At 41.6% G+C, this 16,078-nt stretch overlaps 1 protein-coding gene and 1 long non-coding RNA gene across 7 annotated transcripts; both read left to right on the top strand.

Annotated features, from left to right (window-relative positions):
• Positions 1-27: 27 nt before the first annotated feature.
• On the top strand, positions 28-6,832 carry s35b4 (UDP-xylose and UDP-N-acetylglucosamine transporter). 3 transcript variants are annotated; one of them, NM_001142712.1, is given in 10 exon segments: positions 320-467; positions 705-818; positions 2,566-2,668; positions 2,799-2,848; positions 3,125-3,206; positions 3,453-3,513; positions 4,124-4,233; positions 4,540-4,615; positions 4,962-5,037; positions 5,491-6,820. In NM_001142712.1, coding segments are annotated over 10 exon segments (1,050 nt in total). In that variant the 5' UTR covers positions 320-339; the 3' UTR covers positions 5,741-6,820.
• A 1,114-nt stretch (positions 6,833-7,946) lies between these two features.
• LOC106573067 (uncharacterized) lies at positions 7,947-13,150 on the top strand. Of its 4 annotated transcripts, XR_014380834.1 has the most exons (5): positions 7,991-8,380; positions 9,190-9,348; positions 11,840-11,910; positions 12,122-12,254; positions 12,499-13,150. It is a non-coding gene; the product is annotated as an uncharacterized LOC106573067 (long non-coding RNA). The 4 variants fall into 4 exon arrangements; XR_014380833.1 differs by having other exon boundaries at positions 7,947-8,380; positions 12,122-13,150; XR_001321254.3 differs by lacking the exon at positions 9,190-9,348 and having other exon boundaries at positions 8,116-8,380.
• The last annotated feature ends 2,928 nt before the right edge of the window (positions 13,151-16,078 follow it).

Here is a 16,078-nt window from a genome sequence, read left to right as displayed (position 1 = left end):
AAGATAAACCCATATAAACACATTAGGTTTATTTTGGACAGATTATGGCGAGAGTGAACCCTCTCGCTTCGCCTCTTCCTCTCTGTTGTGAATATGTATTTTGTTACTATGTATCCTTAACCCCCAACAAAATTCTGCCTGGACTCAATACAACTGATTTATTTTAGCGTTGCATCGCCATCTTTATGGGAAATGTGGTTCTCTGCTTGAAAAATATAGCTACTACAACATCCATGCGTAGGCAATCCGGAAGAGTGCAACCGGTGACGTATTCAAGAAAATACTCGATTCGTTTTTTTAATAAATATTATTAGAGCAGAAAACCTCAGTGTTTACACAATGTCCGCATTAGGAGTACTCGTAGGTTATTTTCCCCCAATAACTGCAAACATGAATACCATTTTTGCAGTACTTCTTGTTTTCGTTGGGTGCTGCAGCAATGTTGTGTTTCTGGAAACGCTTGTAAGGTCAGTGATCAACTCTGAACTCCTCAACAACAACTATTGACAACTAGGCTACTAGCTTAGTTGAATGAGGTTAGCTGCATCTTTAGAATATTTATGCATTCTTTAAAGAACAAGTTTATATAAGCCTAGCTAAGATGCTGCAATGCTTAATATCCAATAATCTATTATTTAGGCTAGGATATTTCCTGATAATTAATGATATTCATGTACACTTTAATATATTTTTCCTACTCCCAGAGAGTTCCCAGGATGTGGCAACATTGTGACCTTCGCTCAATTTGCCTTCATTGCATTGGAGGGGTTCATCTTCGAGACGAACTTTGGAAGAAAGAAACCAGCCATCCCTATGAGGTAGGTAGCCTAATGCAGTGGTTCCCAAACTGTGGGGGGTGAAAGGGAAAGGGGGATACCTAGTCAGTTCTACAACTGAATGCTTTCAACTGAAATGTGTCATCTGCATTTAACCCAACCCCTCTGAATCAGAGAGGTGTGGGGGGACTGCCTTGATCAACATCCACGTCTTCGGCGCCTGGGGAATAGTGGCTTGACTGCCTTGCTCAGGGGCAGAATGACGGATTTTTACCCTGTCAGCTCTGGGATTCGATCCAGCAACCTTTCGGTTACTGGCCCCACACTCCTACCCGCCAGGCTACCTGGGATCGGCGGTTCCCCTCCTTTTTAAAGGAACTCAGTCCAGCATTAAATTTATTCTTGAAAGTTGTAATAGTAAAATGGACAAGGTGCAATTTCGAAATTGGGTAGTACATCACCAATTCCTCTTGTCATGTTAGTCTTTGCATACCTTGGAGAACTTTTCTCTTGACCTGTGTGCACCTACTTCGTAAACTTTCATTCATAGGCTAGTGTAACAGTATAGCTTCCGTCCCTCTCCTTGCCCCGAACCAGGGACCCTCTGCACACATCAACAACTGCCTCCCACGAGCATCGTTACCCATCGCTCCACAAAAGCCGCGGCCCTTGCAGAGCAAGGGGAACAACTACAGTCAAGGTCTCAGAGCGAGTGACGTCACCAATTGAAACGCTATAAGCGCAAACCCCGCTAACTAGGTAGTCATTTCACATCGGTTACACTCACCCAACTTTTGACCTCCTCCTTTTCCGCAGCAACCAGTGATCCGGGTCAACAGCATCAATGTAACAGTTTTGTTTCCGTCCCTCTCCTCGCCCATACCTGGGCTCGAACCAGGGACCCTCTGCACACAGACAACAGCCACCCTCGAAACATCGTTACCCACCGCTCCACAAAAGCCGCGGCCCTTGCAGAGCAAGGGGAGCAACTACTTCAAGGTCTCAGAGCGAGTGACGTCACCAATTGAAACGCTATTAGCGCGCACCCCGCTAACTAGCTAGCCATTTCACATCGGTTACACTAGGTTGTAGCAAACTCATGATGGGTACAGGGAAAATGTGAGTATCATGTAGTAGCCTAAACCTATTGATGTTACATTGAACTGGGTGAATGGAATATGAATGACAGTCATCCAATATGCTGTCATAGAAATAACGGCATGCTCATGAGAAAAGAAAATCGGCCTCCTCATAATAAACGGCACTGACCACCATTGTTGGAGAGCTATTTATAACTTGTCAGAAATGTCCAGATCAACTAGCCCATGTCAGCTAATGTTTTTTTATTGCGTTTTTTTAGCCCATAGATATTGTTGTCATTTTTTTGTCACTCAAATATCACATGAATACACATTAGACATGGAAAAATGTGTAGAATTGCAAGAAAATTTGCTTTAAAACGGCACAATTGTCTTTGCGCCCATGACAAAATGTGTAGAATTGCAGGAAGTAAGCTTAAACCTGCAAAAGAGGGGTGTGAACAGTTTGTGTCATGAACAGTGCTTGTGCCTGTAGAAATAGACGAGGCGCGTGCGCGGGGGGCACAGGGTATTCCCCAGTGCTGAAAAAGTTTGGGAACATCTGGCCTAATGTATGAGAATGTAGCTACAATGATGGAATTATTGAGCTGTCTGTCTGCTTGTCTGTCCGTCCGTCTGTCTCCCTGTCCTGTCAGGGATGAGGAGCACAGTTTTCATTTCAACCTTTTGTGTTTATTTCTTCTTAATAGCAACTATGTAATCATGGTGACCATGTTCTTCACAGTCAGTGTGATCAACAACTATGCTCTCAACTTCAACATCGCTATGCCTCTGCACATGATCTTCAGATCTGTAAGTCTACTGTTTATAAATGTTCTGATGGCTCTTAACTCTCAACATCTGATGCTTTTAGTACCACTTATTACCAACATCCAATAATATCCCTTCTTGATTGACAAATGCCTTGCTTATATCTTCACAGGGATCGTTAATAGCTAATATGATCCTGGGTATAATAATTCTGAAAAAAAGGTATCCCCTGCATAATTTCTCTTTACTTGGCAGTCTTACAAACCCTTACCATGTTATCACGTTACTGTTACTCTAGAGATGTTACTAATTAGTTAGCCAAATGAATAGGCTACTTTTGCCTTTCTGCCGCATGAGCTATAGCATCAGAGGAATGTATTGCTTCCTTTGTCACTATTTTGCATGACCATGATGGCTGCTGTTGAAATGCCTAAGATGTCTGGCCTGTTCTGGTTATAAGGAGGTTCTGAAACTATGTACAGCATCTTTTCCCTGCAGGTATTCAATGAGTAAATATCTCTCCGTAGCGATGGTGTCTCTGGGCATCTTCATATGCACCATCATGTCCGCCAAACAAGTGGTGAGCTCTTCATAATATTAACATGACTCTGTTCAACCACACACTTTGTTTCCATATAATGTGCACCGTGGGCTGCAGCCGCAATGTCTAGTAGCTGAGTTGTTACACGTGTTACAGTTATTACAATCTGCCACACGTATACAGTAGTCAGTACATATTTGTTCATATTGTACAGGGAAATCTTCAGTAGGTTTTTGGGCTGTTACATTTTCTGCTATTTAGTGACCTCTGTTATCCACTTTTCAGAATGTAGGTACTAAGGGCTCAGATGATCAAGGTGTATATGCCTTCCTGCACTGGCTGATAGGTAAGTCTTACATGGACTTTGGCTGTTCGGTGTGCATATAAGAGTGAGACATGGAGTCTTCTCAGCCAGATTTCTTTGTTCCTGAATGACTTGCATTTTTGTTAATAAGATCTTTGCCTTGCCTCGACTAGTTGGGACTATCTTTATCTGAGAACTGGACACTGATTGTTACTGTTGTTGACAAAGGGTGGACAATGGCTTGAAATAAGAGCACACAACTCTGACGATCACACAAACCCTGCATACGTATTTATAGGAAATTACGGGACTTGCAAGTCCTTAGTGCATAATCTACCCCATTCCCATTTTAACCTGACAATGATTAATGCAATCATTAATACAAGCTTAAGGCACAGACACACCGGTAGGATTGTAGAGTGTCTGCCAGCCGAGAGTACTTAGCACCTCTGAACAGAGTGCTGGCAGTCATTTGCAAACTGATTCTACATGTAGAAATGGGCAAAATGACTGCAGTCGGCAAGCAAACAAATGGCCCCTACTGTACAGACTGACAACCGACAACTCTCTCCCTCTCCCTGTATGGTTAAAGTATCCGTTTGTCAATCATGATACAACTGATTTTCTGTGTTTGTTGTTGTTCTTCTTCTAGGTATCGCCATGTTGACCTTTGCACTGCTCATGTCTGCGAGAATGGGCATTTTCCAGGAGACCCTATACAAGCAGTATGGCAAACACTCCAAGGAGGCTCTCTTCTATAATGTACGCGCCCACCCCAAAACTCCTGTATGCATTCCAAACCTGTCAGATGTTGTATACTTGAAAGGCAAAGTAACTCACAAAAGTAATTGTAATTTATCCCCTGACAATGGGGATATTAAGCTTTGCTTTTCTCACCAAAGGTAATGCTCCACCCTACAATTGTTGATCTATATTTGGTGCAAACCAAGTGTCTGCATTTTCAGTGTTGTGTGCACTGTGCATTGATAATAGGGTGTTTATATGTATACTTTACTCTATATATGTATCTTCTCTGCAGTTGTAATATGTTTGTCATTGCTCTCTCAGCACTGCTTGCCTCTGCCTGGATTCCTGCTTCTGTCCTCAGACATCTATAACCACTGTGTCCTCTTCAGTCAAAGCAGTGAGTCAAATACAGTCTTGTAGGAAAGTTTTGTATGAAAACATGTCAAAGTATCCTCCTCATTGCAACTCTACTCAAAGTTTCCAGGTTTTTCAGAAATCCCAGTTGAAGGATTAATTGGAAATTGCTTCACTAACCTCAATAATTTAAAGTTATGTCTGTTGGTGTCTTTGATAACCTGGTTCCAGATCTGTTTGTGCTGTCTTGGCAATAACCATAGGAGTTAGCAAGACAGCACAAACAGATCTGGGACCAGGCTAGTCTTTTCTCACTGATGTTATGAATGTTATGTTGAATTCATATTGTCCAGAGTTGGGCTGTAGCCTAAATTACATTTGTATTCCAGCTCCTGTAGAGGTTCCTGTGATTGGCCAGGCTGTGCCGGTGTTGTGGCTGTACCTACTGCTGAACGTCATCACACAGTATCCTTTACAATACTTTCACAGTGAATACTGTATTGTGTAGTTAGTACCGATTTTTCACCTTGTCGGCTCGGGTATTCGAACCAGCGACTACCTGCCTGCCGCCACGGTAAGGATTGGAAGTTGTCCATAGTTGTGCTGTTTTTCTTTCAGCTCCTTTAAAATCTTACTTTCACAGTAAACACTATGTGTAGTCACTGAACACAAATTGGCATGCTTGGAGGGGAATTCATCCCATTGGAAACAAATTAGACCAATCCAGAGTTTTCTTTACAACGCTGCTAACAAACACACTGTCACTGACGTCTCTGTCTACTAGAAAACTATGCACATTCACCTTACAAATTGCGATGCAAACACTCTCTCTCTCTCACTCACGTACACACACACATTTTAGACCAGTTTTGATTAAACATATACCATCATCCTCTACCAGTCCTTCACCCTCCTCAGATACGTGTGTATCCGCGGTGTCTTCATCCTGACCACAGAGTGTGCCTCTCTCACCGTAACCCTGGTGGTCACTCTGAGGAAGTTCATCAGCCTCATCATCTCCATCCTCTTCTTCAAGAATCCCTTCACCGCCTGGCACTGGGTGGGCACTGGAGTCGTCTTCCTGGGCACCCTGATCTACACGGAGGTCTGGACTAGCATCTGCACGGCGTTAAGAGGAAGTGAAAAGCTGAAGAAGAAAAAGACGTAGTAATATGCAGTAAAGAAGGCAGAGTGATACGCAGCACTTTCGTCAATTCCTTGCATCCTCTCTCTTTGCCTCCTTCTCAAAACGAATTGGAGAAGAGGGTCCACGGGAGGGGGGACCTGAAACCATCTCCTCCAATATGGTTGAGAAGGAGTAGAAGTGAGAGGATGCAGGAAATCACAGAAAGACAAATTGAGATAGAGCCAACGTGTAACGCCCTGGCCATAGAGAGAGGTTTTTTGTTCTTTATTTTGGTTAGGCCAGGGTGTTACATTGGGTGGGCGTTCTATGTTCTTTTTCTAGGTTTTTGTATTTCTGTGTTTTGGGCCGTGTGTGGCTGTAACGGCTGTCTTCTGAAATGAACCAAGGCGCAGCAGGTATGTGAATACTCATTTTTTAATTACCCAACAAAAGGAGTAAAGCATCCACAGGAAACAATAAACGTGACAGCAACAACAGTTTGCAGGCTAAAAAACGCAGTGCAAAACAACCACCCACAAACCCCAGTGACAAACAACTCCTACATATATGACTCCCAATCAGGAACAACGATTCCCAGCTGTTCCTGATCAGGAGTCACAAGACACACACAAGACTGCCACGTCCTGACCCCCAAACTACTACACCAGCTCCATCTGCTGGTCAGGACGTGACAGTGGCTCCCAATCAGGCACAGCTGAAGTTCGTTGTTTTTGATTGGGAGTCAGACATAAGGAGCATGTTTTCCCTTTGGGTTTTGTGGGTAATTGTATTTTGTTCGTGTGTTTTCCTAACAGAACTGTTTGCGCTCGTCTTTTGTTTATTTTTGTAGTGTTCTCTTTTTTTCATTAAAAGACTAATGATGAACACATCCTCCGCTGCGTATTGGTTCACCTTTTCAGACGATGACTTCTCTGTTTCATCTGACGACGAAGACAGCCGTTACACAACGTCACAAGAGAGTGCCTTTGGCTGCACTGTTGTGTGTGTGTGTATACATTTGTTGTGGGTGTGATTGCACACTGGAGCCTGTTTCCCCCCTCGCTCTCTACTGCAGTTGCAGTAGGAGCAGGTTGGTCTTTAATAGAATCATCATTAAAAAAATATGTTTTTTCCTATTGTTTTCATTGCTTGAACAATTACCTTAGAAAAAATGCCTTCCCCCTAGGTTTCTCACTTAACCCATTTTAAGGACATAACCTTGACAAAAACGACCTTGTTCACTGAATAAGTCAAGGCAAGATTTTTGCAAAACTGATTGTATGGAGATACCCTACTGTTTTGTTTGTTTGGTGAGCTGTATTTATTTAGGTGTTTTGCTAAATATGAGTTTTGCTGAGCTGTGAGTGAAGAGTATGTAATTGAACACCAGAAAAATGATTATACTGGTATATGGACAAAACATATTACTGTACTCTGTTCAGCATCATTTTACATTTACATTTTAGTCATTTAGCAGACACTCTTATCCAGAGCAACTTACAGTAGTGAATGCATACATTTCATACATTTTTTTTTTTCTGTGCTGGCCCCCCGTGGGAATTGAACCCACAACCCTGGTGTTGCAAACACCATGCTCTACCAACTGAGCTACAGGGAAGGCTTGAAATACTTAATGACAAAAAGTGAGTTCACCACCTCATCAATGTTATAAAAACTGATGTTAGTGAAACACAAGTTACAAGTATTATTTTCATGTATTCTGAATATGATACTTGCTCAGATTTTATTGTAGGAATATTTCCTCATGAGGATATTTGTCCTTTCAAAATAGTAATTGGCAGGTCCAGTAACTGTCTTGAAAAAAAAAAAAAAACATGCAAATGCCTTTTACTACACTCCAGAAACAATGCACCATTAATTCTCAACCTACTGAAATAAAATGTTCTACCCTATACATTTGCATTGTATTGCATAATATTTCTGTATGTATATTTTCATACAATGACCCACTTACAATTAAATGGAAAAATGGAAAATATTGTACTTACGTAATAGTTTCAGTGAAAATGAACAACAATGGAGAGCGGTCTTGTTCAAGACACCTTTTCTCAGCCAAAGGAAATTGCCTAAATTCAATACTCAGAGGGAAGGGCAGGGGTGTATTCATTACACCGATTCTGTTCTAAACGTTTTGCAACAAACCCTTTACTCCAAACAATGTTGAGTTCCGTTTTTAAACTGTCGTAGTTCAGTCGTGTCTCTTCCAAAAAAATAAGCGGCTGGAAGAAGGTGGAAGGAACACTGCTGACTTCACTCCACGTTAGAGCATGGAATAATTGATAGATGTGGAGTTTGTGCAGAACACTTAGCAGATTATTCCGATTGGAATGGCAACTCTTGTAAACCATACAATTAAAATGAACTACAACTTCCGTTTAAGAACCCAACAGCTTTTACGTCCACGTTGAAGAGTGTTAGGATTAAATGGTTTCTGTTACAAAACATATGAAACGTTTTGCAACATAATCGGCGTAATGAATACACCCCCAGGTACTTGCGGTTGTGTTTGAATGTGAGCTGTGACTGGGCCGTGTGATCCCGGTCCAAAGACCAATGTTATGGCTCAAGAATCTTCATAAACTATCATTTTAGGAACTCTGTACAGCAAGCATTGGGGGGGGCAACAAGAGCACCCACGTCTCGTATGAAGAGGGCATTAGGGTAAGTGTAAATTATTTTTCTGTGTTCCGTTTTATTTACTTAACAAATAAGGAACACTCAAAATGTGCACTGTCATAAGATGCCACCTTTCCAAGTCAGTTCGTCAAATTTCTGCCCTGGTCAAATGTAAGTGCTGTTATAGTGAAGTGGAAACATCTAGGAGCAACAACGGCTCAGCAGCGAAGTGGTATGTTACACAAGCTCACAGAAAGGGATCGCCGAGTGCTGAAGCTCGTATCGCGTAAAAATCACCTGTTCCAGACAAAGTTTTTTGAGTGTATATGGTAGGCATATTGGATTCCTAACATAGTGAAGTACCCAGAAATAGTCTTGAGTACTGGTCATAAGGGCAGTACACATCTGAAAAGCGTCTCATTTAAAATGTGTACATATACAGGTGATTAAACCACAATTGAATTGTAATGTGGCAGCCATATTGGATTTGGAGTCAAATCTAGGAGGGGGGCCCTAATTGCAAGAGTAGGGGCTAAATAAACTGAACAAAAATATAAACACAACATGTAAAGTATTGGTCCCATGTTTCATGAGCTGAAATAAAAGATCACAGAAATGTACTATATGCACAAAAAGCTTATTTCTCTAAAATGTTGCACACAAATTTGTTTACATCCCTGTTAGTGAGCATTTCTCCTTAGCCAAGATAATCCATCCACCTGACAGGTGTGATATATCAAGAACATGATTAAACAGCATGATCATTACACAGGTGCACCTTGTGCTGGGGACAATAAAAAGCCACTTTTAAAATGTGCAGTTTTGTCACACAACCGCCTCCAACGTCGTTTTAGATTAATTGGCAGGACATCCAACCGGCCTCATAACCGCAGACTAAGTGTAACCACACCAGCCCAGGACCTCCACATCCAGCTTCTTCACCTGCGGGATCGTCTGAGACCAGCCACCCGGACAGCTGATGAAACTGAGGAGGATTTCTGTCTGTAATAAAGGTATTTTGTGGGGAAAAACTCATTCTGACTGGCAGGGCCTGGTTCCCAAGTTGGTGGGCCTGGCTCCCCAGTGTATAAATAAAATCCACAGAGGAACCTTTGACTGGAAAAAAGTTTTCGGTGTCAGAGCCCACTTTCCTTAGAGTCAATTCCAGTAGCCATAACCAAGTCCGGCCCGCTCATTAGGTAGGATTATGCATCCGCCTATGGCGGCAGGTTGAAGAGGTCTGTATTTCCTGTGCTAAACCGACAAAGACGCGCCTCCAACAACACAAATCCTCATACAATTCTTCCCAAAAACAATTACATTTTCTCTCAACCAGTGGCATATGGGTTTTTTAGCTGTGCGCTGATGCCGCCCTGTGATAAGTAGTGCCCACTTTGTCAAAGGAAGGGGCGCAAAATATTTTGCTTGTCCATCCTCGGCGCGCCTCTCCAGGTTGCTGTTGGAGAGACTCATTGCTTCCGCGCTCCACCAGCGTTCCCTCAAAAATGATCTACCATAAATCATGTAGCAGATAAAGTATATGGTAGAAAGAGTTTGTGAGCTTTTCTGTAGCCTATAGGCTGGAGACAAAATGTATGACAATGTAATGAGAGTAGGGATGAGCCAAATTAGTCGACTGGTCCATTGTTTGGTCGTTAGGCTGTTGTTCAACTGAGACTGTTTTAGTCGAGCAGTAACAAACATATGTACAGTACCGTTCAAAATGTTGGGGTCACTTAGAAATGTCTTTGTTCCATGATCACATACATGAAATGAGTTGTAAAATGAATAGGAAATATAGTCAAGACGTTGACAAGGTTATAAATAATGATTTTTAATTGTGTCCTTCAAACTTTGCTTCGTCAAAGAATCCTCCATTTGCAGCAATTACAGGCTTGCAGACATTTGGCATGCTAGTTGTCAATTTGTTGAGGTAATCTGAAGAGATTTCACCCCATGCTTCCTGAAGCACCTTCCACAAATTGGATTGGTTTGATGGGCACTTCTTACATACCATACGGTCAAGCTGCTCCCACAACAGCTCAATAGGGTCGAGATCCGGTGACTGTGCTGGCCACTCCATTATAGACAGAATACCAGCTGACTGCTTCTTCCCTAAATAGTTCTTGCATAATTTGGAACTGTGCTTTGGGTCATTGTCCTGTTATAGGAGGAAATTGGATCCAATTAAGCACTGTCCACAGGGTATGGCATGGCATTGAAAAATGGAGTGATAGCCTTCCTTCTTCAAGACCCCTTTTACCCTGTACAAATCTCCCACTTTACCACCACCAAAGCACCCCCAGACCATCACATTGCCTCCACCATGCTTGACAGATGGTGTCAAGCACTCCTTCAGCATCTTTTAATTTTTCTGCATCTCACGAATGTTCATCTTTGTGATCCGAACACCTCAAACTTAGATAAGTCTGTCCATAACACTTTTTCCAATCTTCTTCCTCTGTTCAGTGTCTGTTCTTTTGCCCATCTTAATCTTTTCTTTTAATTGTCCAGTCTGAGATATGGCTTTTTCTTTGCAACTCTGCCTAGAAGGCCAGCATCCCAGAATCGCCTCTTCACTGTTGACATTGAGAGTGGTGTTTTGCGGGTACTATTTAATGAAGCTGCCATTTGAGGACTTGTGAGGTGTCTGTTTTTCAAACTAGACACTAATGTACTTGTCCTCTTGCTCAGTTGTGCACCGGGGCCTCCCACTCCTCTTTATTTTCTGGTTAGAGCCAGTTTGCGCTGTTCTGTGACGGGAGTAGTACACAGCGTTGTACGAGATCTTCAGTTTCTTGGCAATTTGTCGCATGGAATAGCCTTCATTTCTCGGAACAAGAATAGACTGACGAGTTTCAGAAGAAAGTAATTTGTTTCTGGCATTTTCAGCCTGTAATCGAACCCACAAATGCTGATGCTCCAGATACTCAACTAGTCTAAAGAAGGCCAGTTTTTTGCTTCTTTAATCAGAACAACAGTTTTCAGCTGTGCTAAAATAATTACAAAAGGATTTTCTAATGATCAATTAGCCTTTTAAAATTATAATCTTGGATTAGCTAACACAACATGCCATTGGAACACAGAAGTGATGGTTGCTGATAATGGGCCTCTGTACGCCTTTGTAGATATTCCATAAAAAAATCTGCTGTTTCCAGCTACACTAGTCAATTACAACATTAACAATGTCTACACTGTATTTCTGATCAATTTCATGTTATTTTAATGGACATAAAATGTGCTTTTCTTTCAAAAACAAGGACATTTCTAAGTGACCCCAAACTTTTGAACTGTAGTGTATATACACACGCACACACACACACACACACACACACACACACACACAGCCTCTGGAAGCTGTAGTTGTGCCTCCACCTGCTGATCCTGTAGTTGTTCCTCCAGTGGTTGAATCTGTAGTCCTGCCTACACCCATTGAACCTGCAACCCTTAACAGTCCAACAGCTGTTCTATTGCTGATGTGCCATGTGTTCCCCTCTTTAACAGAGTTGACAGTTCTTCAAAGTCACCACAGAGAACTTCAAGAAGGACAAACACGACGTTTGCAACACCTTCAAGTGAGTATCGTCGTTACACTTGGCTGTATGCTAATAAGGTTTTTATCACCTTTACTATTTAACCAGGTAGGTTATTGAAAACACATTCTGTTTGACAAAAACAAGCGTTCTGTGAGCTGTCTTCACTGGGCAGAATATGGTATGGTAGGATGTCTGTTGTCTCTCTCTGAGTCTCTGTCCATCCCTCTCCTCTTTCTCCCTCTATTCCCAGGTGTGTTGACATCAAGCCAGTGTGTGGTGACCAGCAGAGTCAGATCCTGAAGTGCTTCAGGGAAAACATAGGACAGACCCTCGCCTGCTCTGGCATCGCCAACCTTTACATGCAGTGTGTGGATAACCACAAGGTCTCACACGTCTTTTATCTCCTTCGCAGACAGACAGACAGACAGACAGACAGACAGACAGACAGACAGACAGACAGACATGTTCTTGTGAAATTTGTAGTCTGCTCATGTTCACGTTTTATTTTTGTTATTTTTAAACATATTTTCCTTCCCCTCACTCCATCTTTACTTCCTCTGTTCACTCTCATCCTTCATATTTTGAACAGCCATTTTAGTCAAGCCCTTTCTCCTCTTTGCTTTTCAGACTAAGTGCACTGGAGGGTAGAAGAGCCTTAATTTCCACCAATTGCATTACTGTTAAACCAAAGGGACAGGCACCATCAGCCATCAAGGCACACCAAAGCCAGTTGAACTGTACAGACACCAGGGCCACAGCAGCTGTTCCACCATTCCTTACTCCCATCCATGGTATCTGTATGAACTTGGCACAGGGTCAGAGGTAGAACGAGGAGACCATGTCTTGACCCAGTCCAGGCTATGACAGACCACTGGTACTGTCTTCGCTGGTACTGATGTCAAAGGATGTGGTAGATTGGGTCTGAAAGTGAAGGAAGTGCAGTTCAAATTGACAGTGCTACTACCACAGGAAACGGACAGTGTTACCATGACTACACTAACACAAGAAATAAAGCATAGCTGGTGCTTCAAACACATCTCATCCCTGACTGGACATAAACGCATCATATAATATATCCACCAATCGAAATAATGGGATTAATATTTTGCTATTTACAGCAGTAAGAAACATAAGGAATGGCCGCGTTGTGAAATATATTGTGCATCGTTTGTGGAGTTAATATGAACCTATGCCTTAATGTTCCATCAAAACATATTTCTGAATCATGGAGGGTGTGAAAGGGAGTTGTTCTGAGCTCAATAAATTGTTGTGAAACCCCTATCAGCCTTCAGATTTGAATGTATATCAGTTTAGTGATAAGAATGTGAAATGAAAAGAGAATGTTCGATTTACTTGGATAGCACTACGTGTGGACATGCTTCCCTTCCTATAGAACATTTACACAGTTGGATATGGAGAGCATAACAAGTCAACAACATACCCAAAGAGTACTTTATCTTTAAAACGGTTAGCATTTTAACTTTACCTGTGTGGAAATAGATCATCTTTTGATACCTGTCACTCTGTGTATAGGTTACTGCGCTCATGTTTTTTTGGCCATTGGATTGCGCACCATTTTGTAATACTGCAGCCTGAGATGGGGCGACCCGGGTGTACTGTATCTCAGAGGTGGCACCACAGGTCCCAGTGTGGTGTGGCGTAGAAAAATTCTAGTTTTTCCTAATCTGGTAACCTAACCAAGTAAAATGCTGAACCTTACACGGTATAACGTGATTCATCTGTTGTAAAATGGGCTATGATGGGACCAGAGTTTTTGGTTGAAAAAACTCCTGGAAAAACTCCTGGCCTTGGGGAGGATGAAAACCCTGTCAAACTGCAGCAACCTTATACTTGTTCATATGAATTATATTTTAAAACAGGACTAACGGGGTTTCCTATACATAGGCACATAGAAAGCAACATAATTTTACAATTAAACTCACAGGGCTGCACTTGCTTTATGCAGGTTTGCATTGTGTAGTCATGCCCTATGCAATTAACTGTGTGCCTCATTAAAAATGTATTCAGTCTGTCAGCTATTGTATTTATTGATTCATTCCAGTTAATCATTTTGGATTGGAAAAAGTCTAGGTAGCCTAGTCAGCCCAAATTTGAATATAAAACCAATTTGATCCCATTCACATTTCCTCACACACAAATGGGCTATAAATGCACACAATTACCACTTAATGTACCCTGGTCAAAAGGAAAAGGTGCATAGTAGACTCAGCCTGGTCTCATAAACGAGACATAACATAGCAAATGTAAATCCGGGACACTCGAATTAGCATGATATGTTACATTTGGTGTGGTTACATAAGCCAGATGGTTACTTAAGGCAAGTAGTGCAGTTGGTCGGGGTGGATGTGTGGGCGTATAACGCGTACGTCTAGCAACCCCAAGGTTGCGAGTTTGAATCTCATTAGGGACTTTAGCTAGTTAGCAACTTTTCAACTACCGTAATTTCCGGACTATTAAGCGCACCTGAATATAAGCCACACCCACTGAATTAAAAAAAAAAATATTATTTTGAACATAAATAAGCCGCACATGTCTATAAGCCGCAGGTGCCTACCGGTACATTGAAACAAATTAACTTTACACAGGCTTTAACGAAACACGGCTTGTAACAAAAATAAATAGGCTTTAACGAAACACGGCTTGTAACAAAAAATAAAAAATTAGCAGTAAGCTTTAGTTGTCTTTTTGCACTGAGTCAATTCCTCACGCTGCTGTTTCCAACGTCTTATCATCGACTCATTAAGACCAAGCTCCCGTGCAGCAGCTCTATTTCATTTTCCAACAGCCAGATCAATCGCCTTCAACTTGAAAGCTGCATCATATGCATTTCTCCGTGTCTTTGCCATGATGAGGGTGACAAAATGACTACCGTAATCAGAATGATGGGAAGTTTGAGAGCACTCGATTTAATCTAAACAGTAAAAAAAAAGTTGTTTGACCTTAACCCGTTCGGCAATTTCATTGGTCTAATGAAAGCTTCATGCCGCCAAAAAACTGAGCACGTCACAGAATGGTTTTTTTTTTTTTTTTTTAATTGAAAGCGGGAAAAATCCATATATTAGCCGCGTCATTGTTTAAGCCGTGGGGTTCAAAGCGTGGGAAAAAAGTTGCGGCTTATAGTCCGGAATATATGGTATTTATTTCCCCTAATTCCTTGACCACACCGACAGCGTCATTGCATTTTGGTACACCAAACTATGTTAATTCCCAATGGAGCGCTGCGTTTTCCTTGCAGCATTGCATTGCAAAGGCAGTTGCAGTGCATTCTGTGTGGTGCATACGTTGGATTTATTGTATGCATCAAATTGTATGCGTGACGGCTTGACAGAAATGGTAGCAGAAGGTGAATGTTGAACTTTTGTTGCACACATATCCAGATGATGCTGCGTACCATTTTGCTCAATGACGCTGTCGGTGTGATCAAGGTGTAACCCTAACCTTAACCCTTTTTATAATGCAAACGTCTAGCAACCTTTGCGAGTTTGAATCTCAACACAGACCTTAGCATTTTAGCTAATTAGCAACTTTTCAACGACTTGCTACTTTTTTTGCTGCTTTGTAACTACTTAGCATGTTAGCTAACCCTGACCTTAACCCTTTAACCTAACTCCTAAATATAACCCTAACCTCTAACCCCTAGCCTAGCTAACGTTAGCCAGTTAGCTAACGTTAGCCACCTAGCTAGATTTCGTAACATATACATTTAGCAAATTTGTGAGATATGGTACATTTAGTAAATTTGCAACATATTGCACGTTTGCTAAGTAGTTACTACTCAGTGTCTAGAAACACAAAGGTTGTGAGTTCGAATATCATCACAAACCACTTTAGGTAATTAGCAACTTTCAACTACTTAACTTTTTGCTGCTTTTTAACAAATTACCATATTAGCTAACCCTTCCCCTAACCTTAACCATTTTAGCTAATCCTTCCTCTAACCTTAACCCTTTAACCTAACTCCTAAACTTAACCCTAACCCCTAGGCTAGCTAACGTTAGCCACCTAGCTAGATTCGTAACGTATCATACGTTTTGCAATCTCGTAACATATTGTAAGTTTTGTAAATTCGTAACATATAATACGAATTGTAATTCATAACATAACACGTGAAATGGGTGATAGACAACCACAAATTAATGCATAGCCTACCATATGAAACGTAACACACACTACATATGTGGACACC

This window comes from Salmo salar, chromosome 16 (genome assembly GCF_965601325.2).
Source record: "Salmo salar chromosome 16, fSalSal1, whole genome shotgun sequence".
NCBI lineage: Eukaryota > Metazoa > Chordata > Actinopteri > Salmoniformes > Salmonidae > Salmo > Salmo salar.
The sequence above is the reverse complement of the archived record's forward strand: the minus strand, read 5'-3'. Positions and strand labels throughout refer to the sequence as shown.